The following is a 26,594-nucleotide window of genomic DNA, read 5'->3' as shown; positions in this document are numbered from 1 at the left end:
TGAAATAAAATAAAGTTGTTATATTGCCCTACACATGAGCCCAGTGTATAGTTTATGTGCCATAGGTTAGGAGATGTAAGGGGGAAGACGGTTACCCCAAAAAAATGTTACACTCTTTTGCAGCCTATCACCCTGAAAAAAAGGAAAAGACGCCAGCGTTTTTTTCAACAATTTTTTTAGGAAGTCCTATCTACTCTATTGCACTTCGACTGGTCTGAGGTGGCAAAGGCAAGTCTGGCGCAAGAGGTAACGTTCAGTAAAATTCACATCTTAGTGAATTTGAGTAGTTACGTACATTCACCAGACCGCAAATTCGCCTGGCGTTACGGATCAAAGCACCTCTAGAGTCTATCTCCTTCGCTAGTGAAGTTACGCCGGCGACCGTGAATCGGTGAAGTTCCGAAATGACGTTACGCTGGCGATTTTCGCTAACATTAGTTACTTCACCATTTAATAAATTTGCCTCAATGCCTCTGAAAAGCAATGATGGGTACTGTATTAGGGTTCATACTCCTACATTGCTGGTTGGGAAATAAAACATATATATATATGAGCCCAGGTCTATGACATAAACACATTCAAATACAACACAGCAAAAGTACATAAAACGTTACAAAAAAATTTATTTACACGGCTTTCACTGAGGGGGCAGGAGGCACAGAAGGGCAGGGAAGAGTTAATGAAGGGAAGAAGAATGCACATCCAACTCTTTTCAGGTACTGGCCGATTATCCACTAGACCTAATATTTGTGGGTTGGATTAAAATAAAATTATGTTGTACAGAGAAGAAAGTTGAAGCTTTGGACAAGGCCACATAAATCTATTGGAGGGGAAGATCTGGCCCACAGACCTCCAGCTTGAGCTAGAGAATGATACGGAGAACATGAGAAGAGGGGAAAGGAAGAACACAAAGAACTGCATTCATTCATCAGCTTTACTCCTTTATGCACCCTCCCTCACATAGTCAAATCCATGGAAAGATTCTTGCTCCTCAGGCTTCAGAAGACGAGGCTCCCGTGGAGGAGTCAGTTCTGGTCCCTCACATGTAAATTCAGGGTCAAAGTTACTGATGTCATGTGGTCCCTTCACGCATGGGGTAAAAGGAGGCAGTAATCGACGGGAGAGGAGGGCTTCAAAATCCATGTCCTTGAGGAGAGGTAAATAGAAATGTTTTTGGATAAGTTACACATGACATTATTATATGCTAGGACAGATGCACTGAGCAACTCTATGGTACAAATGCATCTTTCTACTACAATTCATCAGAGTGCTCAGTTCCATCAGGCTATAGAACTGGGGCTGACACCAGTAAGTTTTATTGCTGACCTTGAAAAACGGTTGCTTTTTCACATCTTCAGCATCTCTCTCTCCTGCGCCTAGCCGTCTTTCAGGATTCCTGCGCAGGAGCTGCAAGAAGAGAAACATAGAAAGGCAGGTGACGCATGGCTCCCAAGGGAAAGCAGGCAAGCGTGGAGAGAGGAGACAGTATGCTCACCCGTCTCATGATGGCAATAGCTTCAGCAGTTAGGAAACGTGGGTAACGAACTTCATCATTCACAATGCTGTCAAACACTTCCTCCTCCTCGTCACCTGGGAATGGAGACTAAAACAATAAAGGCATTAATTATTGAAAAGATTGAGAGAAACAAGGAAGAAAAGAATTGTCGGATGGTGGAGATGTGAATGGTAGATATCTGTAGAGGTTATTCCAAGATTATTGCAAGATGCACCACATATTGCACCATGGTGGGAGAAAATGACCTGGCAGGGACGCCCGCCACCCCCCTACAGGGACACCCGTCACTTCCTCCTGTGTGATCCGTGCGTTGCGTCTATTCTGCCGCTTCCAGGTTGTGCGGCGCTCGGGTATCTTCGCTCTTATTTGGAGCACCGCTTGACGTCATCACGCATTGGTGTGAAGTTCAAATATTTAAAGGGCTCTTAGCCTAATGTTGATTGCCCAACGTAAAGGTTCCTTCGAAAGTTCCTGGGGGTGTTTCTAAATCTGATATTCATTTTTTGAACCTGTCTGCTGGCAGACTTGACCCCTGCCCATGTTTGACTACTCATCTGATCTGTGTATGACCTTGGCCTGTGAACTCGACCTTGTTCCTGCTCTCTGATTTGGTACCATTTAGACAAATTGTTTTGACCTGGCCTGTTCTTGTCTATGCTGACTGCGCCCCCCGTCCCTTTCGTAGACGCTCAGTTCCTGTGCTCGCTCAGAACTCTCTCCTTGGTTCTCCCACAATAAGAACTGGAGGCATCTGAGTAGCAGAGGGCTCCACCCACAGCCAAAGGCAGCTGCTATAGGCAAAAGTGTGGGAAGTGACAGGAACCTTGACATTTGTTCTTGGTTTGGGATACCCTACGTAACACATGGTTGGCATAATACAACCTACGGAAATGTACAATGGGTACAAAGTACTCCATGGCTACCTCCATAACAACAACCATGTGCTCCTCCCTTACCTCTCCAACCATCATCTCATAGATCAGGACCCCAAATCCCCACCAGTCTACGGCTCGAGTGTAAGAGGCATCCGTGAGGACCTCAGGGGCAAGGAACTCCGGTGTGCCGCAGAATGTTGACGTGCGATCAGATGGGCCCATACCTAATGCACATAGTCACAAGAAGAAACAATGAGATATCCCATAAGGACAGTGTGTGGGGCTGTGGGTAGAAGTGAAAGAATGCTGTTATGTGAGAATAACTGTAGAGAAGTGGGAATACAGAACTTGTCCTCGCAGGAATGTGACAGAAGATTTAATCCAGAGATAGCAAGGTTAATAAACTGTGAATACTAAGATGACTTAGCTCTATACATAGACGTAAAACTTGCACTATATGAGATACAGTTCAGATTCAGAGAAAGGGAACCAGCTGTGACAGTCAAGACTTCAGCAGGAAGAATGTATAGGAGACGCGGAGTATAAGCCATGTGAGGAGGCGCAAGCACAACCCAGCCAATCATCTCTCTGAACCTTAGAGCCTTTACTGACCCTCTTTGCAGAGTCCATAATCAGCCAGTTTCACATATCCTTCTGAATCCAGCAGTAGATTATCCAGCTTCAGATCCCTGTGAGAGGAGCCAACAATCTGTTATTCTCCAGTCTCCCACAACTGCTTGATGTCTCCGTACAGCAGGGTGGGAAACTTGTTTCCCTACAAATGGCTTACAAGCTGCGTGTCTTTGCTTTACAGAGTTCTATATACCACACCCTCCTCCCATGGCCTACATTGTATGTTCCTACATATCTATATTTTACATTCAGCATCACACCCATGAACAAAAAGTCACGTTTAGCTGAAAAAGCAGCCTAAATCTGCTCACGCCTGGGCTCAAAATGATCCTTTCCCAATTCACATTCATTAAAGCTTGGTGAGTTTTGGGTAGGGTGGCCATGGGCAACACTGGGGCATCAATGCACCCTGGGATCAACAGTTCTACATAGACCTTCTAGTTAATCCAACGATCTGCTTAGTTTAATGTTGACTGCTAAACTCACCTGTACACAATGTTCCTGCTGTGCAGAAACTGTAAGCCCAAGAGGACACAAGCAGCGTAGAACCTGAGGAAGAGTACATGTACAGGTAAGTGTATATATCTATCTATATCTATCTATATATATAACACACAAAAGCCCTGAATATCTTGTAAATTACTGTATATCCTTTTAAACGCTGCCTAGTGATGTCATCGGTTATAAACAGTGAGTACTGATGTCATTTTTGTCACATGACTCCCTAAAACTTGTGTATTATAATAAATAAAGTACCCCTTGCTGTAAAATATGAGGCTATTAGAAAAAAACCTCGGAGTTCCATGACCTTTTATATAGTCATGGGACTTCTTGGTGACTTATAATATACACAATGTACATATATCATACCCAAGGGAAAGGCAACCATTTGAGCTTGTGCTCCAGCATTCCCTTACAAATGAAGCTGGCACTTAAACAGATGGGGTGCTTAAAGCTGCCTGTCCTGGCTCCAGTGATTGTTGCACCAACACATTGACATTATCCACTCACATGGCACGTGATTGGCTGAACACCTCGCTGTGGATATGTGTCATGAGATCTCCCCCTGCCATATAGTCCATGACAAAGCAGACATGCTCCGCAGTCTGGAAACATCCCAGGAGGCTAAGCAGGAACGGGTGTGAGGCATCACTTACTGCAACAAAGACGCGCTTCTCACAAAGAAGACTGGGGGTAAAGAGGAGACAACTGTCAGCTAGAAATGGAACATATTCTGAACACTGTGCAGCAGCCCCTCATGAAAGGGATAACTAGAAGAGTGGCCTGCAGTGCACCTACTGATCCCACTTGGAGGTACTAATTTGCACTCTGCTGCCCGCTGGCAAGTTCCTATGACATTATAGATTGGCTGTGCGTGCCAGTGTTTATCCGATGCATCTCTATAGAAATTAATAGAGTTGAAAACTCTATTACAACAGTAGACTTCGGATGAATCTCATCATACTTTGATGGACCATACTCATCTAGGCAACTCAGACCTGCTGTTGATGAGATCCATCCAATTCTGTAGTGTTATATGGACTATTACTCATGCAGGAAAGAATCATTTGGTACAGGGCCACATTGTTTCCTTTTATCCCATTTGCATCTGCTGTTAAAAGATCTAAGATCTTGGAAGATCCACTGTAGACATCAACAATTGTCTGGCCAACACTTGAAACAGATTGGCTGCAGATACTTCTGAACAAGCAGCTGAGGGTTTCTTTTTTCATCACTGGTTGGTATTGAGTCAGAGTAAACCATAGTCAGATGTGAGCTTCCTCTATTCTGATTGCACAAGACCAGTAAAAGTTAACTCATGATTGGTTGGTATTGAGTCAGAGAAAACCATAGTCAGATGTGAGCTTCCTCTATTCTGATTGCTCAAGTAAAAGCTAAATCATGATTGGTTGTTACGCTAAGCAAAATGTAGCAGTTCATGAAACAATTCCTTGGTTACTAGTTATGTGCTGGCATACAAGAAGTAAGGACAAGAATATATATATATATATATATATATATACAGGGGGTATTTTATTTTTTGAAATACTATTTGAAAAGGTTTTCTTAAGCCCTTTTGTGCTGCCTCACCTCTCCACTTCATCCCTAGCGATGATGTCCCCTTTCTTCAAGGCTTTGACAGCAAACAATTCCCCAGTCTCCTTGTACTCAGACAGCAGGACCTGATATAAAAAGCTAGTGAGCAGGTCAATGAATTAAAGACATTGGATCTAAAGAGACAGAATTAAAAGGTTTTATTGTGCTAAAATATATATATTTTTATATTTACATGACAAATAGCAGCTTCAAGTTTCATGCAACTTGCCCATGTGCAACTGAACTGTAATTGTTATCAGAGTAGCACTAAACAAATGAGTCGTTTGGAACCCTATTTAAGAAAACCTACTTTTTTCCTTTTTTAGAGATTCTCGTTTACTGTCAGTTTTGTCTTGACGTCAAGTGAAATCCCCAGCATGCTGTATGGCTGTTGGAGTGTGCCCAAATGCTATGCAGTTCCCCTGAATGCAACAAATCCTATTCCTTTAAGATTGTAAACTTTTTAAAAGTCACACATGTATTTATGGTCTGTTTTGAAATGATTGTTGCTGCTTGTTTCCTATTAGGAACATATACAGAACCATAACTGGGGCCAGCAGTATCTAAAGGCAGGGGGCCAAACCATAATACATGAATAATAAAATAAAGATTTCCAACCTGAGGCCTTGAGCTCATCTTGAACTACCTGCATGTGATAAGCCTGTGTGATATAGGAAGGGACAACTAATTCCATTCCCACCCCCAAAAACAGGGCAGTTAAAAAAGTCCTACATACACAACCCAACCACAGTATCAGACAGACAGTGAGATAAAAGGGAATATACAGAGAGAGGCTGCGATGAATGAGAGAGATGGCCCTGACCCTGAATAAACAACATGAGAGCTAACCAGATAAAAACTAAGGTCTGGAGGAAAGCCAGCCCAAAAAAACTGAAATAGAAATAAACATGGTTATATAACAATGGCCAATATATCAGGGTCACTGCAAGACTGAATTCAAGGTCTGTTCTGAGGATACTCACCTTCCCAAAATGACCCCTTCCCAGCACCGCTAACAGCCGGAAATTGTCTAAAGACAGCTGAGAGACATTCTGCGTTCTATGTAACAAAGAGACACCAGGATACAGAGTTAATTCTATAACAGAGAGGCATATGAACATCTGCATCAATGCCGGTTCCTTTATTAGAGACTTTCAGGAAGGATTTAGATGCCCGTAGAAAGACTGCAGGGCTTGAAATAGAGGCTCACAAGGTTAGTAGGCTGTGATTGTTTGGTCAGACTTGGGGAAACCTGTGGTATGAACCACCATGGGGCGTACAGAGAAGAAGAAAACAAAAGAAGGCTGTCTTGTTGTTGATGACATCTAAATGCTCCTCAAATCGTGGTTTACAAAGAAGATCCAGGGACTGGCATTATTGCCTTTTTGGTGTCACAAACAACTTTTTTTCACCTCTGAGGAAGGCTTCCCCTGGTTTAAAGGAACAGTTCAGTGTAAAAATAAAAACTGGGTAAATCGATAGGCTGTGCAAAATAAAAACTGTTTCTAATATAGTTAGTGAGCCAAAAATGTAACGTATAAAGGCTGGAGTGATTGGATGTCTAACTTAATAGCCAGAACATTACTTCCTGCTTTTCAGCTCTCTTGGTTTCCACTGATTGGTTACCAGGCAGACATGGGTTATAACTGTTGCTTTTGGATCTGAGCTGAATGCTGAGGATCAATTTAAAACTCACTGAACAGATATGTCCCATGTGCCCCCATTATAGTCACTGACTAACTCAGAGTTAGAGAGCTGAAAAGCAGGAAGTAGTGTTCTGGCTATTATGTTAGACATCCAGTCACTCCAGCCTTTATACATTATATTTTTGGGTAACTAATTATATTAGAAACATTTTTTTTATTTTGCACAGCCTATCTATTCAAGGAGTTTTTATTTTTACACTGAACTGTTCCTTTAAGTAGAAGTTAGGCAAGTCTGTGCATATAACAGATATTTATATAATAAAGCATAAACCTGACTTAAAGGGGATGTTCACCTTTGAGTTAACTTTTAGAATGATGTAGAGAGAGAGAGAGATTCTGAGACAATTTGTAATTGCTTTGTGGTTTTTGAGTTATTTAGCTTTTTATTCAGCAGCTCACTGTTTTGCAGTTCCAGCAATCTGGTTGCTAGGGTCCAAATTATCCTAGCAACCATGCATTGATTTGAATAAGAAACTGGAATATGAATAGGAGAGGCCTGAATTGAAAGATGAGTAATAACAAGTAGCATTAACAATTACTTGTCGCTTATTTATGCCTGCTTTGCTTTCATTCCGACTACACAAAGAGGGGTCCGTTGCATTCGCTAGGCTCCTGCATAGACTCTAAAGAGTATTTCCTATTTTACCCTTAAACTGTATTTTAATTTGAGTTGAACGTATCAAAAATGCAGAGGGCTAGCCTTCTTTGGAAAGAGTCATGTGAAGGGAATCGGCAGCCAACACACCGAGATGCAATGGCAAAGACAAATCTCTTTCAGTGAAACTTGATTTTTTTTTCTAATGCCCCGCTAAATGTTTTTGTGCAGAATAATTGAATATCTTAAACGGTTATGGCGCAGTTACAAAGCAATCTGTCTACTTGCACAGACAATCAGGTTCCAGGATTCCTTTCAGACTTTTCCTGCAGAATGTTATCGACCATTAATCACATGTTCATCTCTTACTGAAACTGGAACAGTAAAATAACCTCCGAATACAACCCTTTATTCCCTTGTGAGAATTCTCCCTTGAGCAGATACCTGGCAGGGACTTTGGTTGGTTGCACAGCCTGTCCATCTCTGAATGTAAATCCAGCTTTTCCTGTAGGCTGAGCCTTCTGGTATCACTAGAGAGTCACCAGTGTAATGCAAATGATCAGTATTCAGGAACTCCACCAGGAGGGGCCTACCAATAATTAGGGTTCAAAGTCCTATGGTCAGGGTTGGACTGGGCCGACGGGACACCGGGAAAAAACCTGGTGGGCCCCGCCGGGCCAGATCCATGACCTCTTCCTGCAGTTAGTTCTCACTTCGAATTCCATGGACCACTTTATAGACCATCGTCTTCTGATAAACTTATTGTTTGTCCCCCCACCCATTCCAGTTTGATGGTGAATATCTTATTGGTTGCTGTGGGACAAAGGCCAAGAGCAAATGTTGCCAGTTTGCATTTCTCCAGGGTCAGGCTGGTTTGCTAGAAAACCACGGAATACACTGGTGGGCTCATGCCCTTTAGCAGTGATCCCCATCCAGTGGCTCATGAGTAACATGTTGCTCCCTAACCCCTTGGATGTTGCTCCCAGTGGCCTCAAAGCAGGTGCTTATTTTTGATTTCCAGGCTTGTTTTGGTTGTATAAAAACTAGTTGTACTGCCAAACAGTCTCCTGTAAGCTGCCAGCCCACCTCCATCCAATCACAGCTCATATTTGGCACTTTTGCATGCTTATGTTGCTCTTCAACTTCTTTTATATTTTTTGTATTGTTTTATATTTAAATGCAGCTCCCAGGTAAAAGGGTTGGGGATCCCTGTCCTGTAGTAGCAACATTTTCCATTAAACCTTTCTTATTTCTACCATAGGCCTATACAACGATATAGAGCAATTCCTGGGACTCATTCCCCAACATGGGTGCTAAATTGCACCAGTGTTGTTACCCACAGAAACCAATGATTAACTGTCCAGCAGGTGGGTCATAAAGGCTTACTGCTTACTAGAATGTAAATCGCCGTCAGGATGGCATGTGGTGCGCTTCGTTTTCCGAAGTCGACAGAAGTTGCCTCACGAGAAAAGGTAATTTATCGCCGGGCGACTGAAGCTCCCCGAATCATAGGGGCCGATTCACTAAGGGTCGAATATCGAGGGTTAATTAACCCTCGATATTCGACTAGGAACTAAAATCCTTCGACTTCGAATATCGAAGTCGAAGGATTTAGCGCAGATAGTACGATCGAAGGATTATTCCTTCGATCGAACGATAAAATCCTTCGAATCGAACGATTCGAAGGATTTAAATCCAACGATCGAAGGAATATCCTTCGATCAAAAAAAGTTAGGCAAGCCTATGGGGACCTTCCCCATAGGCTAACATTGACTTCGGTAGCTTTTATATGCCGAACTAGGGGGTCGAAGTTTTTTTTAAAGAGACAGTACTTCGACTATCGAATGGTCAAATAGTCGAACAATTTTTAGTTCGAATCCTTCGATTCAAAGTCGTAGTCGTAGTCGAAGGTCGAAGTAGCCCAAAAAAAACTTTGAACTTCGAAGTTTTTTTACTTCGAATCCTTCACTCGAAGTTAGTGAATCGGCCCCTTAGTGTGTGTGCCCTTACCCTTATATCCACAGAAATGTATCCTACTGTCGGTTATCTTGCAGTATTGAACTTAAGTGCATTTCTGTCGTCTCGGCTGCAGAATAACAAAGGTAACGATTATAAACAGTTAGCTCCCCCTTGAGGAGACCCAAAGAAATCTCTTGTTTAACACTTTATCCTCATACACATTTGAACTTTTGGGGCCTTATTTATCAAAATCCGAATTTTTTAAAATAAAAAAGTCCAACCAAACTAGAATCCACGACGGGACCTTATTTAGTATTAAAAAAGAACGATTTAATTGGATTGGGGACAAACCCGATAAAATCTAGCGGAAACCCGAATGGTACAATTTTTTTGGTCTCTTTTTCCGAAAAAGCCTGAATTTTTTGGATTTTTGCCTAAAAAAAGTCCAAAATATTTCGGCCTTATTCCAGAGCAGACCACAGAAACTTCCAAATAGGATAGGGACCTCTCCCATTGACTTATATACAACCTTGGTAGGTCTGAGATGCCAGATTTTCGGATTCTGACTTTTTCCATCCAAAGGGTATAAAAAATCCCAAAAAACTCACATTTTTCGAGTTTTTGCCATTTGGACTTTAATAAATAACCCTTGATGTATGTATACAGTACTGCAATTTATCCTTTATTTATATATAGTGCTGAAATACTCGCTTTACTTCTGCCTGCAGTGAATAGGGTGGTTACCCCATTTATTAAAGCAAAAACAAATATAGAAGTCTCCCCAAACCAAATTAACCTTCCCCCTCACCCCAAATACTGAACAGACTGGATTTTTGTCTGTGTTTCTCTGGAGAACAGAGAGCAGCTCTCAATACAGTTCTGCCGGCATTCACACCACTAAAATCTTTATGGGCAGATTTTTTTGTTTGGCACATGATGTCTCCCATAGAATGTCTCCCTAGCTTGCACATCCTTCAGACATACAGTGTAGGGAATGCAATGGATAGCCCTGTAGTTTGGCAGACATTAGGTGTAAGGCTGCCTTGTGGCCAAACAGTGTCGCTGAATTTTAATCCGGCACAATGTGCAGAGTAAAAACACTGCTCTGGATGCAGTAATAGATGAGACATATAAAATGTTGCCTCTCTCTCCTCTTGCATAAATAAGTAATAGACAACCAAGTATACACAGAGCAGGCAGGATTCTCTGTACAGGGTCACGCAATCATTGGCTGTTTGAACCTAATACCTGGCCAAAACTTTTATCCAGCAGTGATGCTGCTACACTACAACTCCCAGCATCCTACACCATGATAATGTGTCAGACAATGTGCTGAGAGTTAATCACTATTTAGGTGAGTAGTGGCTGAGTAACTACATTTACATTCCTTTTGTAATGAGTCAAAAGAACATTCTGAGAGCGCAATTCATCTAGAGATCCAGGAACCGTGCGTCACGAGAGGTGAGGAGAGGGAATACAATGTCAATAAGCAATAGGAAAGATATAAAAAGCTGAGTGACTGCATTATCTGTAGTTCTAACATAGCTTTAAATACATTTCCTAGGAAGAGGAGAACATAAATTATGAGCCGGTGGGATGCATAAGGGAATAGTAACATATTAATTAGGTTGAAAAAAGACACACGTCCATCAAGTTCAACCTGCCTAACTGCTAGATACTGCCACAAATAGAAAGGTTATATAGCTGAGGGGGTTATTTACTAAACTCCGAATGCAAAAATCAAGAAAAAATTGTGATTTTTTTTTTTTATAAAATCAGACTCATTTTTTGGCATTTATGAAACCCTGAGGATAGAAAAGTCAGAATTTGAAAATCCGGCATCTCAGACCTGTCGAGGCTGCATATAAGTCAATGGGAGGGGTCCCAATGATCTTTTGATGTGCGCTGGGTTTTGTGCAATATCGGCGAAAAATCCGAAAAATTAGATTTTTTCCTGCAAAGCAAATTTTCAGAAAAATTTTATAATAAATAAGCGCATAAAACCCGAGTGGATTTGATCGGAGTTTGTAGCAGAAAATATAGAGATAAATTCGGACTTTGATAAATAACCCCCTAAGAGTTGCTTTATAAGAATTAAACCATGGAGAAGTGGAGCTTTTAACCCATGAAAAACACCTTATTTAAATATTACATGGCATCTCTATAAAGGAAGGATAAGAGAGTGGAAACAGCATAGAAAAACAGACAGGAAAATGGATGTGAGATTCCCAACTCAATGTAAGTGACGGGTTTAGAAAGATACTGTATGCACCACTGGTAAAACACAAGCTGAGTAGTGATCGGCGAATTTATTCGGCAGGGGCGAATTCGCGGCATATTTGTGCGTTTCGCTGCTGGCGAATAACATTGCGACTTTGCCACAAAAAGAAGGTTCCAGACACTGGCATCAAAGTTTTGCCGGCGTCAGAATCGCCATTCCGTGTATTTTTCGCGCCGAAGCAAAACGGGCCAAATTCGGCCATTACTTAAGCTGAGGCCAGGGCTGATACTACTTCCATTCCTTTAGCTGCACAGAATTCCCGATGGGACAGTCCCAAATCCAGTTCCAGAAAAGATTTGGGGGCTTTACAGATAGTGGACAAGGCTTGGGCAAATCAGTGGGGTAGCTGTGCAGGGTATGCCCTACATTGTTTGGCCAAACACTCTTAGGAACCATAAACAATTAAGTCTATGAAGATTTCTATTCATCCAGATCATAATATACAGTATCTAGTAGAATGAAGTCGACAGCAAATGGATTTTTCTTGAAAAAACATCCCAACATCTTCAGTTTAGCTTAATTCCACTAGATACCATAAACAATTAAATAACCCGTCAATTGTGTTTCTGCTTACCTCCTTTGGCTTTCTCTTCTTATTACTGGGACTTGCTTCTCCTCTGCAACAGGAACCTGCTAAAAGAAGTATAGGGCAGTCATTCACCTGCCAGAAATACACCCTTTAAATAAATATATATATTTGCCTAGCTATTCAAATCATGTGCCTTTGGACTGGGGTCTAACAAATGAACAGGGTGCAGACTGTAAGGGCGATGACAATGAATATGGATGATTGGAACCAGTGGCTAGGCAAGAAATAATAACTAAATTCATTAGTGACCTCAAACACCTGCATCTTGACTGAGGCGGAGGGGTTAAAAATCTCTTGTGCTGAAGGTAATGATAAATATGGGGGGGTTGTGGGTGCACACCTGAGGCCAATTTCAAAAAGTATAAAGCCCTGTCTAAGTAATTCAAGTAAATATGCAAGTGCATGTAATTTTGAAACAGGGTTTTTTTTGTTACAAAATTATGATCATAATATTGATAAGCCACCATACCACGTCAAGGTAATGATCTATACTTTAATTGGGATTTAGTCCTCAATTCCATTTTAGTTCATTTGAATTATTGGTGCAAAGCGGAGTAACAAACAGAACTTGTCTGACTTGGCTCTCACCTCTTTCTTATTTTCCTTAACATCTTCTTTTATCTCCAGGGCAAGGGATTCCAGCTGCAACTCTCTAATAAGAAAAAAACACCAAGACAAGATAATGAGCATCAGTGGATCAGTGAAGAGGTACATGGGAAAAGACTATAGTCAATACAAAACGAACTAAACACATTGCAACAGCCCATTAAGGGAGAAGGAAAGGCTAAAACTAAGTAAACTTTATCAGAAAGGTCTATATAAATATACCAGTAAACCCTCAAAGTAATGCTGCTCTGAATCCTCTGTCAAAAGAAACGCAGCATTTCTTTCCTTCTATTGTGTACTCATGGGCTTCTGTATCAGACTTCCTGTTTTCAGCTTAAACCTCCAGGGCTTGGGCTTGAGCATGCTCAGTTTGCTCCTCCCCCTCCCTTTTACGCCTCCCCTCCCTGCTGTAATCTGAGCCCAGAGCTATGAGTGAGCAGGGAGAGACTCAGACAGGAAGTGATGTCACGCCAAGCTAATATGGCAGCTACTATCCTAAACAAACTAAAGCTGTTTACTCAGGTATGCTAAAGCATTCTGCAGAATAAATATAGTCTTATAGCTTGCACTATTGTGGCTAATCTATTGGCAATAAACTGCCTCGATAACTTTCCTTCTCCTTTAAAGAGCAAAGAAATCATAAAAAAAAATCACATTGCGACCCAGAAAAGGAGAATTCGAACTCACGCTCCTCGATCTGCAGGGCTGTCGGCTCCACTGCTGGTATTGACTCCTCTGCGCAGAAGGCGGAGCCATGTTAATGGGTCAATATTCATCTGTCGTGCACGAAGAAATGCCCTTCCTGGGTGAGATATAGCATTGAGGAATTACTTTAAATTCTAGGCCTAAATAAGGTTTATGCTATGTTTATTGGGCTCTCTCCATAGACAATACTCTGTAATATTATTATTATTATTATTATAGTATTTGTGTTACATGCACAGCTACAATAGAGGAGGAACCAAGAAGCAGCTGAGGACAGAGATGAGACCGAGCAGAGTCATTACGAATATTGTTTTCTAGTGCAGAAAACTGCATATTTGCTGTGGAAAAGACAGAGAGAGAGAGAACGACAGAGAGAGAGAACGACAGAGAGAGAGAGAGAGAGCGACAGAGAGAGAGAGAGACAGAGAGAGAGGAAGAGAGAGAGCGCAATGTATATTACAAATATGCACAGTGTTCTGATGTTTGAGCTTTGGATTTAAAAGGGAACTTGAAAATTTTATATAATCTTCATCATACTGAAATAAGAAGTTTTCTGAATATAATCAATTAAAAATGAAGTACCGTTTCTGAAATAATCACGTTTATGTTCACTATCCCTCTCTCAGCATCTGTTTCTTTTCTCTCTCTCTCTTCATGCAGCAGTTGGGTGTCAGATATTTATTGACATTTAGATCCAATATATCTTATAGGGGGGCTCCTTTTGCCTAGAAGGTGTATTAGAGTTCACTCTATTAAAAGCACCAGACATCATGTCTCTCTACATGCCGGATTTGTGCAAAAGGCAGTTATTTTGTTTGTACTGGAATCAGTTATTTGACTGAGCTCTAATACATCTGCTAGGAAAGGAGCCCCCCTATAAGATATATTGGATCTAACTGTCAATGAATATCTGACACCCAACTGCTGCATGAAGAGAGAATGAAGAGAAACAGATGCTGAGAGAGGGATAGTGAAGATAAACTTAGTTATTTTGGCAACAATGCAGAATATTTAATTGATTGTATTTAGAACGTTTCTTATTTCAGTATGATGAAGCTTATATTACATTTTCGTGATAGTTCTCCTTTAAATTCACATAATATTATGAATCTGACAGAATACAAATGTCAGAACTCCCATTCCATCGAATCTGTTTGAATAGACTGTTTTACTGGAGATCTTGTTAGGAATACCAGCACGCCAACAAATTGCCCCCCACCATCCCCCCCAACTAAATCCAAAGGGATTTGTAGCTAACATTGCTGCATATAATACTTCCTAATCCAGCCTATACAAGTAGCTGGAAAAACAAATGCTATAATCTTCCCGACATTACTCAGAGCGAGGCTCAGTCCTAAAGGGGGTTACGTGCAGATACACTTACAAATACTGGAGCCTTAATAAATATTATAGGAACTTTTAGCAGGGCAGTAACAGAGAATGGCAAGCTCCACAGGCCCAGACTGGTTCTGAACAGCCGGCGCCCAAGGCCATATAAAAGCCCTCTTATGTATACAAGTCTTGCAGCCTTGGTACTATCTGCCGTATATACTGACATATTTCCCAGGGCTGAAAGAAACATTAATTACTGCTCACTTGTCTGGAATCTGATTTTCCCTTTTTTGTATAAATTTTTCAGTTTGGCCGCATTGTATGGGATCCAGCATTTACTTCCTATGCAATGCACATAGACTCACAAAACAAATATTGCCATATAATTTGCCTTAGCCTTTTTAGATAACTACCCAGATATAAGGACACACAGTGCTGCCGTTAGAAATCACGGGGCCCCGTACAACAGAATTTTCCAGGCCCCTTGGGCCCCACCCACCAGCCCCTCCCCAGATCCCGCCCGCCCCACATCACAGTTAAAAGACCACACAGACATCAGCGTTAAAAAAGGTAACCCCCCCCCCCACACAAGTATAAAAAGCTATTGGGGACCAGGGCCCCACTATAAGTTAAAAAAATATTTATCGGTGCCAGGGCCCCCCCATAAAAGTTTTTTTTTTAAAAAAAGTATTTGTTCCAGGGCCCCCTCTTACAATTAAAAAAAATTTGGGGCCCCAAAGAATATTTTTGAGAAAAACATTAGCGCCAGGCCCCCCCTTACATGTTAGAAAAAAAATATTGGGGCCCCAAAGAATATTTTTAAAAACAACATTGGTGGCAGGGGCCTATAGAGTATTAAAATAATACATTAGTCGCCAGGGGATTAAAAAAAAACACACATTGGTGTAGAATTGAACTTGTGGCTTCAGGACTTCAATTTCGGCTGTTTCCGTGACTTCGAGTCTTTTCGGTTCTTCAGGACTTCATTTACGGCTGTTTCAGTGACTTTGGGTCTTTTCGGCACCTTCAAGACTTCAATTTCGACTGTTTCCGTGACTTTGGGTCTTTTCAGCGCTTCAGGACTTAAATTTCTGCTGTTTCCATGACTTCGGGTCTTTTCAGAGCTTCAGGACTTCAATTTCAGGACTTCAATTTTGGCTGTTTCCGTGACTTTGGGTCTTTTCGGCACTTCAGGACTTCAATTTCGGCTGTTTCCTTGACTTCGGGTCTTTTCGGCACTTCAGGACTTCAATTTTGGCTGTTTCCGTGACTTCGGGTCTTTTCGGCGCTTCAGGACTTCAATTTCGCTGTTTTCATGGCTTCGGGTCTTTTCGGTGCTTCAGGACTTCAATTTCAGCTGTTTTCATGACTTCGGGTCTTTTCGGTGCTTCAGGACTTCAATTTCAGCTGTTTTCATGACTTCGGGTCTTTTCGTCGCTTCAGGACTTCGGCTGTTCAGGACTCCAGAAATGGCCGCACTGCTTTGGCGCTGTCAAGAGGGACCTGGCTATTTCACTGCCGGGCCCCCCTTCAGGCCCGGGACACTTGTACCCCCTGTCCCCCCCTGATGGCGGCCCTGAGGACACACTGATAGGGGCTTCTAAGGATTCCTACATGGACAATTATAGTTATGGTATTTATACACAATGTGCAAACTGGTTGCTTCTGAAATAAATACGATAATAGTATTAGCACTAAATATAAATAAAACACGATTTATATTTATGGAGATTTAGAGGGGAAAGAGCAGTTTTACATAAACAAACCCTGGGGTGTCTAAGCAAACCATGATTCATTGTTTAGATTAAATAAAAAATGTAAAACAGACGGTGGAGCTTATTTTTCTGGCTCATGTACAACATTTCTAGCTACTTCTTTTGTTAAGCGTTAGTTCTCCTTTAACAGGCAACAGATGATCAGCTATGGGACCTCCTTTATTTTTCAGACTGTAATTTGCAAAGACGTGTGCTTTTTTTTTAACTTTAACAAAAAGAAAGTGAAGGAAGAAACCTTGTTTATGACTGTATCAAATCTCCTTCCAATACTTTCTGTAAAAATAAGTTTTCCAAGTCTTTGTGATATTATCACTTAAAATTAGAGACCAATTAATTAATTTGTGATTATTTTATCCAATACTCCTTACAATTGTGATTAATTCAGAATTATTAAAATCCCCTTAATTAATTAATAAACCAAGTGTACTAAATTAGGGGTTGTTCACCTTCCAAACACTTTTTTCAGTTCAGTTATTTTCTGATTGTTCCCCAGAAATAAAGACTTTTTTCAATTACGTTCCATGATTTTTTTTTTTTAATGTTTTTCCAAAAATCTAAGTTTAAAGTTGAATGTCCCTGTCTCTGGTGTTTGAGTCTGGCAGCTCAGTAATTCAGGTGCAGATTCTGAACTGTTACAATTTTGCAACATGTAATTGATCCATTTCTCAGCATCATCTCTGGAGTATTAGCAACTATTGTATCAATTCTAACAGCTGCCTTTAAGGAAACCAAGAGATTCTGCTCAGCAGTGAAAAAGATAAGAAATGTATCAACTAAATCTATAAGTTTAGAGCAGTTTACAGGGTCGGTGACCCCCCCCCTCACAGAGCTGCTGGTGAGAAGGTTAAAAATTACACTTTACACTTCAATATTAGAAAATAGAAAATAGAAAGTAATTGGAAAAAGTCATTATTTCTGGTGATCTATCTGAAAAAAACTATTTGTTTGAAGGTGAACAACCCCTTTAATCAATCTTTCTTTCTTAAAAAAATTAATTAATTAAATAAATCTCACTGCATATCCACCATCAATTCATTATAAAAAAATATAAATATAAAGTGACAAGTGCAAGTGGTTACTAATAGGTCCCTTTGTTCAAATATCTGAAGGTTAATCCTTGATTTGAGGCAAAGGAAAATTGCTAGTTGGTGGAGTTGCTCCCAATGAATCTAACTACATTGTTTGATCTAGTCCCTGGGGACACAAAGTGGGAGAAGGCAGAGGCCAAAGGGCTGTGGTCTTGGTTATTACCTTTTCTATTCTTTTTCAGGAGAGAGGCTAATATATCCTAAATAACCCAAAACCCATCAGCTCTTGGAAAGGAAAATAGAATAAGAAAAGAGTCAAGGATAAGTTTGATTAAAATTACGTCCGCAGTCGCCAATTACCGTCCTGTGAATGAATAAATAAAAGTAATGATGAGCCAAGAATTGCCCTGACGTGGCCCATAGCCCAATGCTCTCAGGGGCCTCAAATCAGGTTCTTATTATTGAATTCCTGACTTGGAGGCAAGTTGTGGTTGAATAAATCCAGATTTACAGCGAAACAGACAGTCCATATAGGGGCTACCAATAGCCAATCACAGTCCTTATTTGGCACCTCCAGGGACTTTTTTCATGCTTGTGTTCCTCCTCATCTCATTTCACATTTCAATGTGGCTCAATATGCTCATGGGTAAAAAAAAGTATGGCGGCCCCAGTACTATAGGCACATACTGCAGTGGCGTGACTACCGGGGGAGCAGGGGGTGCGATTGGGCCAGGGCGCCCGGCAGCTTGCGCGCCACTGACTCTGGCGGATTTCCGGGCGTACGGGGGGGGGCCCGGCTGCACATCCCGCGCCACAGCCCGCCCCCCTCTAGTTACTGTACGTTACTGACATACAGTATTACCATTTTCTCTCCATAAGTGGTTTCTCCTTATATTTAGATGTTTTTGACTGATAGACCTTTTGGGGTTAGTTAATAAGTAGGTATTATTTATTCTAGAGCATCACTGAATACATAAGTCTGGATGGGGATTTGTTTGAGAACAGATATAAGACGGCAGAATATAACAGACATCATAGCAAACTCACTGCAATAAAAACCAGTTGCTTGAAAACTTTTTTACATGAACAGGAATGAAAAATCGAATGTGCCGACATAATATTCAACTTTGATGTTACTGGCTCTTTAAACGCTTCTGGATTTGACCCACAACACCCAGTCTGCATCTATCTTCCCAAATTTACCTTGCTCCTTGGAGAAGATCTTTTTCTGTCTGCGCAGGTTGGAGAATCTTTCAATCACTGGGTTATAGAAGGCCACCTAAACAGCAAATACATAAATGAGTAGTTGTGTACCCCCCAACTACGCATATGACAATATATTTATTAAATCAATATATGTGTGTGTGTGTGGTAAATAAGTTACCTTGTGCTTCATTAAGAATTAGTATATTACCAGTAATGTTTAAAGACTAGACTGTCTAGTAATCCATGGTAACCAATCAGCAGGTAGCATTTACTGAAACATTAATCAACGGTAGCATAAGAACACAGATTAGTCATTGCTAGATGAGCTAAATGCTATGCAGAGCTTCAGCAATACCCTTGACCTTGAGATTCTAGACCTGAGTTGGTTGTGTTGGGTTGATAACTATGTTGGAACCTGAATCATTTTGCTCCAACTCTTGTTGCTTTTTGGAAAAAGAAATTCTCTACAGGCGCAACTATCAATTCTAAGTGAAATTGACACTGCAGTGCTGCATATAGGGTTTCATGGTTCATTTGCTCAAGTAATGAGCTGGGACATTGTCTATCAACCTTCACTGAAGGCTCTATGTTTATGCAGAGAGCCCATCCTGTATCCCATACCTCACACAACAAGGTCCCCTGAGGTTCCAGTTCCAGGTATGTCTCATGCTTTTGATGATCCAGAAAATCTTCTAACTTCAGGTATTTAATAGCACAGAGTGAGCGGAAGTCTCTCCTGTACACGGACAGCTGCAGCTCTCGAGCCTGAACACAAAATTCAGAAGAATCATGCACACTTAGTATTACTTACAACTGCTTGCAGCAGGAATTTGCCATATTAGCTATATTTTTGGTTTTAGTACAGTTATAGGATTTATTTATTTTGAATGCTTGGGACATCAGATTTTCCCAATAAGTTATCTGTCCATAATTAAATCACCATACCATAAGTTTGAATCGAACGATTCAAAGGATTTAATCGTTCAATCGAACGATTTTTCATTCGATCGAACGAATTGCGGTAAATCCTTCGACTTCGATATTCGAAGTCGAAGGATTTCCATTCGGCAGTCGAATATCGAGGGTTAATTAGCCCTCGATATTCAACCATAAGTAAATTTGCCCCTAGGTGTCAAAATGGCCAGTGTATACAATACAAAGAAAAGAGCTGTTCAGTGTGTTTGTTCCTAAAAATCTTATTGTAAAAATTGTTTTGGAAAGCAGTAATTTAGTAAATCTATGGTAACTGTTGTGCTTCATTAGGTGATCGTGTTTCCTGTTGGTGGTTGTGTCTCCTATACGAACAGAAGAGCCTTAGCTATGTAGGTATGGGATCCGTTATCCGGAAACCCAGAAAGCTCCGAATTATGGAAAGGCCGTCTCCCATAGACTCCATTTTATCCAAATAATCCAAATTTTTAAAAATGATTTCCTTTTCTGTGTAATAATAAAACAGTAGCTTGTACTTGATCCCAACTATGATATAATTAATCCTTATTGGAGGCAAAAACAGCCTATTGGGTTTATTTAATGTTTAGATGATTTTTAAGTAGACTTGCCGTATGAAGAGCCAAATTACAGAAAGATCCATTATCCGGAAAACCCCAGGTCCTGAGCATTTTGGATAACCAGTCCCATACCTGTACTCATAACAGAGCATTCTGTCGCAGAGGTTATAGGCCCACTCATCACAACACTACACTGCTATGGATGAGCTTTCATCAAATGGTTTTAAAGGAAGATTGCTAATACCAAAACATTTCGAGAAAAATGTCTCTATTGCCCAAGGACTTTTTTACCAAAAGAGAAGAATGAGAGAGTTCCAGTTCATATAGTGAAACAGAAAAATAAGATGGTCACGTAGATGTATGCAAATATAATGTAGTTACCCAGCACTGGTAAGGGTAGTGACAACTGGTAAGACTCGGGGAGATTAGTCGCCCAGCAACAAATCGTCTCTTCTTCAGGCGACTAATCTGCCTGAAAAGCCTTCCCGCCGGCAATTTAGATTCTAGCCTGTGGGAAGGCTTTTCAGGGAGATTAGTCGCCCGATTGGCACTCGGAGCGCTTTGTTTTCTGAAGTTGCCCGAAGTCTCCTCGTGAGGCAACTTCGGGTGACTTCAGAAAACAAATCGCTCCAAGTGACATCCAGCTGGCGATTTAGATTCTAGCCAGCAGGAAGGCTTATCGGGGAGATTAGTCGCCCGAAGAAGAGGCGACTTGTCACCGGGTGACTAAATATACCCGAATCTTACCATGTGTCACTACTCTAATAAGAAGCACTACTATAGTTTATAACAAACGTATACAAGCTGCTGTGTAGACATGGGGGCAGCCATTCAAGCTGAAAAGGGGAAAAGGCTTTACATAGCAGGTAACAGATAAACTGTTTAAAATACAATGGGTTTAGTTATAGAACAAGAAGATAAAACAGGGGTCCAATGCAATTCATAGATCTCTACAAAATGTTTTTGTTTGCCAAGAAACAGTTTTCTGAATGAACAGATAAACACATGGAATGTTAAAAAAATGAATAAAGAAACTTATCTACCATAGTGGATCAATAATGCAACTTATATTTCAAACTTATTGTACATCTTAATTTTATTTTGATCAGAAGTTATATCATGTAAAATATACACTAGATATTTTGAAGCTTAAAGGGGACCCGTCGCCCAAAAAAATTATTCCAAATCCTATTTTATCACATCAGTCAAGCAAAATGAACTTTAATTACACAATATAAATTATTTGAATCTTGTTTCCTTCAGTCTGGGAATTCATAATTATAGCAAGCAGGCAGGAGCCATTGTGTGGACACTGTTATTAAGACAAGTCTTGTATCATCTCAGAATCTTGTTTGTGCACCAGAATGGGGGACCTGATGTCCATCCCCATGTCCTGGCTACACAATTAAATGGTGAAGAGAACGGGGGAATGTGGGGAGAGCAGTGACATCTAGGAAGTGCTGAATGGAAAGTGAAAGTAATTGTCTGCCTAAGGCATAGAGGAGGGGCAGGCAATATTTGATTGACAGCTGAGATGTAAATGTGCTTACAACAGCTATGAATGATTTAATAAAAAATAGAAATTGGATTTCATGTTTAATTTGAAAAGGACTTTTATTATACAGATTTTTGTGTGGTGGGTGACAGGTCCACTTCAATTGACATGCTTATTATTCTGCTGGGTTTCTCTGCTTATCCTTCATTCCTCTTTATTTCCTTTTTTTTTATTTTGTTGCCCTATTAACAGGTTTTCATATTCTCTTATTCTCAGATGGTTAAATATAAACCTTAGGAGATTGTCTTTAAAAATCCCTGCCCTTGTCTATCCTTAAACATCCATCACTGTTTTACTCTTTTCCATTTTTTGCCTCCATCATCTCTCCATCTAAATATTTCTAGATGGTACTTTGGCTCCCAGCTAGATTTCTATGGGGGTTATGTAATATAAGACACAATGTTTGCCTAGGAGCAGCAACCCATAGCAGCCAATCAGCAGGTAGGATTTACTGGCCACCTGTTTAAAAGCAAACATCTCATTGGTTGCTATGAATTACTGCTACCAGGCAAATGTAGTGCCTTTTATCACATATGGGGGTATGTATCTTATATCCCTTTCCCAATTTATTTCTCTGTACACACTTACCCTTTCCAGCTTCAGTTTGAATATCTGATCCCATGTGTCTCGTCCCTCAGACTTCCAGGCCGTCTGTCCAACCACAGTGTTATCCAGTCTCAGCACAACGCTGATCTCATCTAGGGGCACAGACCACCATATTAATGTAAAGAAAAGTGTGTATGTACCCTTCAACAACTAATTTAAAAAAAAATTGTAGTGCCACCAGACTTTTTAGTATGCATCAGCTTTGCACAATGCTTTTGAGTTATTTTGGCCCATTTTTCCAGACTGAGTTCCTGTGTAGCTCAGGTTGGTTTGGGTTCAGGTAAAGGTGGCCATACACGGATAGATCCACTCATTTGGCGATGTCGCCAAATAAGCGGATCTCTCCCCGATATGCCCACCTTGAGGTGGGCAATATCGGGATGATCCAATCCTGGGCCCTAGGGCCCAACGATCGGATCCTAATGAATGGTAACAGGCGGTCGGATCGCGGGACCGCATCAACGAACAGATGCGGCCGCGATCCGACGGGATTTTTAGTCCTATCCGAACGAGATTTGGCCGACTGTCGACCAGATATCAATCGGGGAAGCCCGTTGGGGGGCCCCATACACAGCAAATAAGATGCTGACTCGGTCTGTCGGCAGCTTTTATCGGCCCGTGTATGGCCACCTGTAGTCGGAAGATGATTGTCCACTTCAATCACAATCATAACTGCAGTGTCACTTTGCATTGTGCTTGGAATCACTGTCCTGCTGAATGGTCAACATTCTCCATAGAACCTTCTCCAAAGATTCAGCTTAATTCTTGCAGTATTTCACTGTATTTTGGACACTCCCTTCTTCTGTTGCCCCCTGCTAATGAAAAGCAGCCTCCGTGGCATTATGATAACTCCAGTATACTTCTCTGTAGGTGAGATGTATTTGAACTATGAGAAGTCCTAGATTTGTGCCACACATATTGCTTTGGCCAAAGTCATGTCTTGGTTTCACCTCACCATAAAATCTTTCCAACATGAAAATTGGTAAAATTGTTTGGCAAATCCCAGATATGGCTTCTCTCTTTAACTTGATAGCTTCTTCTGTGCCAGCTATCTACAATGAAATATAATGGTGGCGGCTGCTTTCTATCAGCAGGGATAAGGGAGTCTTATTAAAACAGAAGCAAGTGGCTCAATCAAAGCCCTCATCTCAATCCAACTGTGAATTTGTGGCAGGTTTCAAAAATTCAGGTGTGAAAGTGTAATCTGGATAACCTGAACATCCTACAGTAAATCTGTTTTATAGAATGGGAAAAAATCCATCCTGAACATTGTGGAAAGATGAAACATTATTACTCAAAAGGCCTTTTTTTTGAGGCAAAAGGTGGGTCTACGAAACAACATAACGCATGATTGCATACTAATACATCCAATACAAATTATAATACCAATTAGGTATTTTTTTTTAGATATTAAAATGATCACGCTAAAACAAATTCTGATTTTGAACTTTGGCGCTTTGAAATTTAGAGAGAACAACATTTCCATGTAGGATTTATTTGGCAAAATCGCAATGATCATTTTATCTGCATCTCTGGAGCTGAGCATCTATATTGTTGGTGTACCTGACGGTTCTTCACTGCGACTCAGACTGGCTGTGCGTGAGTAAATGCTCCGCCCAGTTCGAGTTCTCATGGCCAGGCCCTCTAAAGGGCTCACGTTGTTTGGTAACCGGGAAGGGGAGGCTCGTGTTCTTCCAGGGACCGTGTCCAGGATTTTACTGCAGTCCACAATACAAACCTCTAAGACACCTGAAAAAAAAATAGAATCTTAAATGTCTGTGCTAATGCGAAATGCAATGAAACCCACCAACCTAGAAATCTTGCAGACTGCAAAATGCTTGGAACTACGCCATGTCCCACTGACATTAAAGTGATACTGATACATTTCTTTAATTGATAGGAATGTGTTAGTCACTAGTCACTAATTGTGCCCCTCACAGGCCACCATTGCTTATTACTGTATAGAAAGCCTACAGAAGAATTGCACTGCTCCAGCCCTACAGTATAAATGGCTCTCCCTGATTACAGGCGTCTGTTGCTGCAAATACCTCTGAAATGGGGTGGCTTGAGGGGGATTTTCAAAATCAGATAGTGGTATGTTCCTATCAATTAGAATGTTAATGTTTCAGTGCCGCTTTAATATTCCCATTAGACAACTGCAAAGGAAAAATAATACAATGCAGGTATAACTAACAATAATTTGCTGGCGGGTTAAAAACATTAAAACAGCTAGGAATGAACATTTAAAAAGACAAAGTCCTATTCAATATATAGATTTACCTGTGAGAGGGGCAGGCTTGGAGACACTGCTGTAGGGAGTTAGGGGAGAAGGTGCACCGAGTCTGGAGGCAGAGCTGTGAAGAGTCAGCTCCTCTCGCAAGATACATCTCTTAGGGTGATCATGGGGTAATTCATCAAGGCACCTCTGGAGGGAGAGCGCCAACAGGTCTGTCCTCTGCTGAGACTCCAGTATACGAGCTTGGACCTGAAAAAAGAGACATTCGTGATGCGTCCTGCGGGATTCAAGGGGTCGTCTCAGACATAACATTAAGTATGACCCATATTCAAGAAATGTTGCTGTTTACTTATAGACTTATTGGTTGTTTTCGTTTCACTTTATGCTTTGTAGTTTTCTTTAAAGAAGCACTCTCATGGGAAAGCATGTTTTTTTTTCCAAAACGCATCAGTTAATAGTGCTGCTCCAGCAGAATTCTGCAGTGAAATCCATTTCTCAAAAGAGCAAACAGATTTTTTTATATTTAATTTTGAAATCTGACATGGGGCTAGACATATTGTCAGTTTCCCAGGTGCCCCTAGTCATGTAGCTTGTTCCCTGATAAACTTCAGTCACTTTTTACTGCTGTACTACAAGTTGGTGTGATATCACCCCCTCCCTCCCCCCCCCCCCCCCCCCCACCCAAGCAGCCCGTCAGCAGGACAATGGGAAGATAACCAGATAACAGCTGCCTGGTAGATATAACAACAACACTCAATAGTAAAAATCACAGTCACACTGCAACTCCTTCAGTTACATTGAGTAGGAGAAACAACAGCCTGCCAGAAAGCAGTTCCATCCTAAAGTGCTGGCCTGAGATGCTCCTACACACCAATATTACAACTAAAAAAAACCTACTTGTTGGGTCAGGAATGAAATTTTACATGGTAGAGTGATTTAAATGCCGTGTAAACAGTGTAATTTAGGAATAAAAACTACACCATAACAATCATGACAGAATCTCAATAAACTAGCAATGTGCTTATACTGTATTTCCTTTGAAAAGATCTGTGTATCAGAAACATAAAGATTGTTATGTTACTATAAATAAAAGTGGGGCTGGCATGTAGACAAATACAATTGGATAGAAATAAAATGTAGATTTGTCCTTTATAAAGAGAACAACAGATGTCACCTCATTGATTGCACTCTTGTCCTGAGTTCTTGCAGCTCCCAGCATTCTTAGCGCATTCTCAGCCCCCTCAGCCACGGCTCGCTCCACGCGGTAGTGATGCCTCACTTCTTCAATGCGCAGTTCATTGTGTAACACCTCAGGGGCACCTGCAGGAGAAAGTTTCCACTTCTCAATGTAGATAAAGGGATGTGGCACAATAGCAGAATAGCAAATTCGCTGGCGAAAATGCGCCCACGTAAAAAAAAAATTGAATTTTCGGCGTAAAAAAAACCAACAATTTTTTGTGGCGGTTTCGGAAATTTATTCGCCAACGGCGAATCGCAGGAACTCGCCGTGAATTTGCGCCTGGCGAATAAATTTGCCCATCACTAATGACAGATAAAGAGGGATGTGAAGAAGCTGATCCCAAATGGTAAATATAACACGGAGTAAGAAAATTATAGTTTTTTGGTAGCCCCTATGTGGACTGGCAGCTAACAGGAGACTTGGAAGTATACAAGATGTCCGTTTACTAAAGCGCAGTAAAAATAGGCGCACAAAACATACCTCCCAACATTCTGGAAACAGAGGGGCAAATTCACTAAACGACGAAGCGCCTAACGCCAGCGTGAA

General features: G+C 41.0%; 1 protein-coding gene across 7 annotated transcripts in view; it reads right to left on the bottom strand.

The window, feature by feature from the left end:
- Nucleotides 1-606: 606 nt before the first annotated feature.
- pkn1.L (protein kinase N1 L homeolog) overlaps nucleotides 607-26,594 on the bottom strand; it is a 52,157-nt gene continuing 26,169 nt past the window's right edge. For 5 of the 7 annotated variants that reach the window (XM_041587192.1, XM_018253633.2, XM_041587191.1 and 2 more), the window contains 18 exons: nucleotides 25,983-26,128; nucleotides 24,853-25,057; nucleotides 24,136-24,321; nucleotides 22,555-22,664; nucleotides 19,525-19,668; nucleotides 18,901-18,976; nucleotides 13,545-13,659; nucleotides 12,840-12,903; nucleotides 12,237-12,295; nucleotides 6,105-6,180; nucleotides 5,116-5,207; nucleotides 4,036-4,212; nucleotides 3,511-3,573; nucleotides 3,004-3,080; nucleotides 2,473-2,615; nucleotides 1,496-1,603; nucleotides 1,327-1,407; nucleotides 607-1,146 (listed from right to left, as the gene is read on the bottom strand). In XM_041587192.1, the coding sequence (XP_041443126.1) occupies nucleotides 943-1,146; nucleotides 1,327-1,407; nucleotides 1,496-1,603; nucleotides 2,473-2,615; nucleotides 3,004-3,080; nucleotides 3,511-3,573; nucleotides 4,036-4,212; nucleotides 5,116-5,207; nucleotides 6,105-6,180; nucleotides 12,237-12,295; nucleotides 12,840-12,903; nucleotides 13,545-13,659; nucleotides 18,901-18,976; nucleotides 19,525-19,668; nucleotides 22,555-22,664; nucleotides 24,136-24,321; nucleotides 24,853-25,057; nucleotides 25,983-26,128 (2,126 nt within the window). In that variant the 3' untranslated portion in view covers nucleotides 607-942. Of the gene's footprint in view, nucleotides 1,147-1,326; nucleotides 1,408-1,495; nucleotides 1,604-2,472; nucleotides 2,616-3,003; nucleotides 3,081-3,510; nucleotides 3,574-4,035; nucleotides 4,213-5,115; nucleotides 5,208-6,104; nucleotides 6,181-12,236; nucleotides 12,296-12,839; nucleotides 12,904-13,544; nucleotides 13,660-18,900; nucleotides 18,977-19,524; nucleotides 19,669-22,554; nucleotides 22,665-24,135; nucleotides 24,322-24,852; nucleotides 25,058-25,982; nucleotides 26,129-26,594 lie in introns of those variants that run through there. The other 2 variants (XM_018253631.2, XR_005966399.1) reach the window with 2 other exon arrangements.

Source organism: Xenopus laevis, chromosome 3L (genome assembly GCF_017654675.1).
Source record: "Xenopus laevis strain J_2021 chromosome 3L, Xenopus_laevis_v10.1, whole genome shotgun sequence".
NCBI lineage: Eukaryota > Metazoa > Chordata > Amphibia > Anura > Pipidae > Xenopus > Xenopus laevis.
Note: the sequence above shows the minus strand (reverse complement) of the source record. Positions and strands in the feature narration are given on the sequence as shown.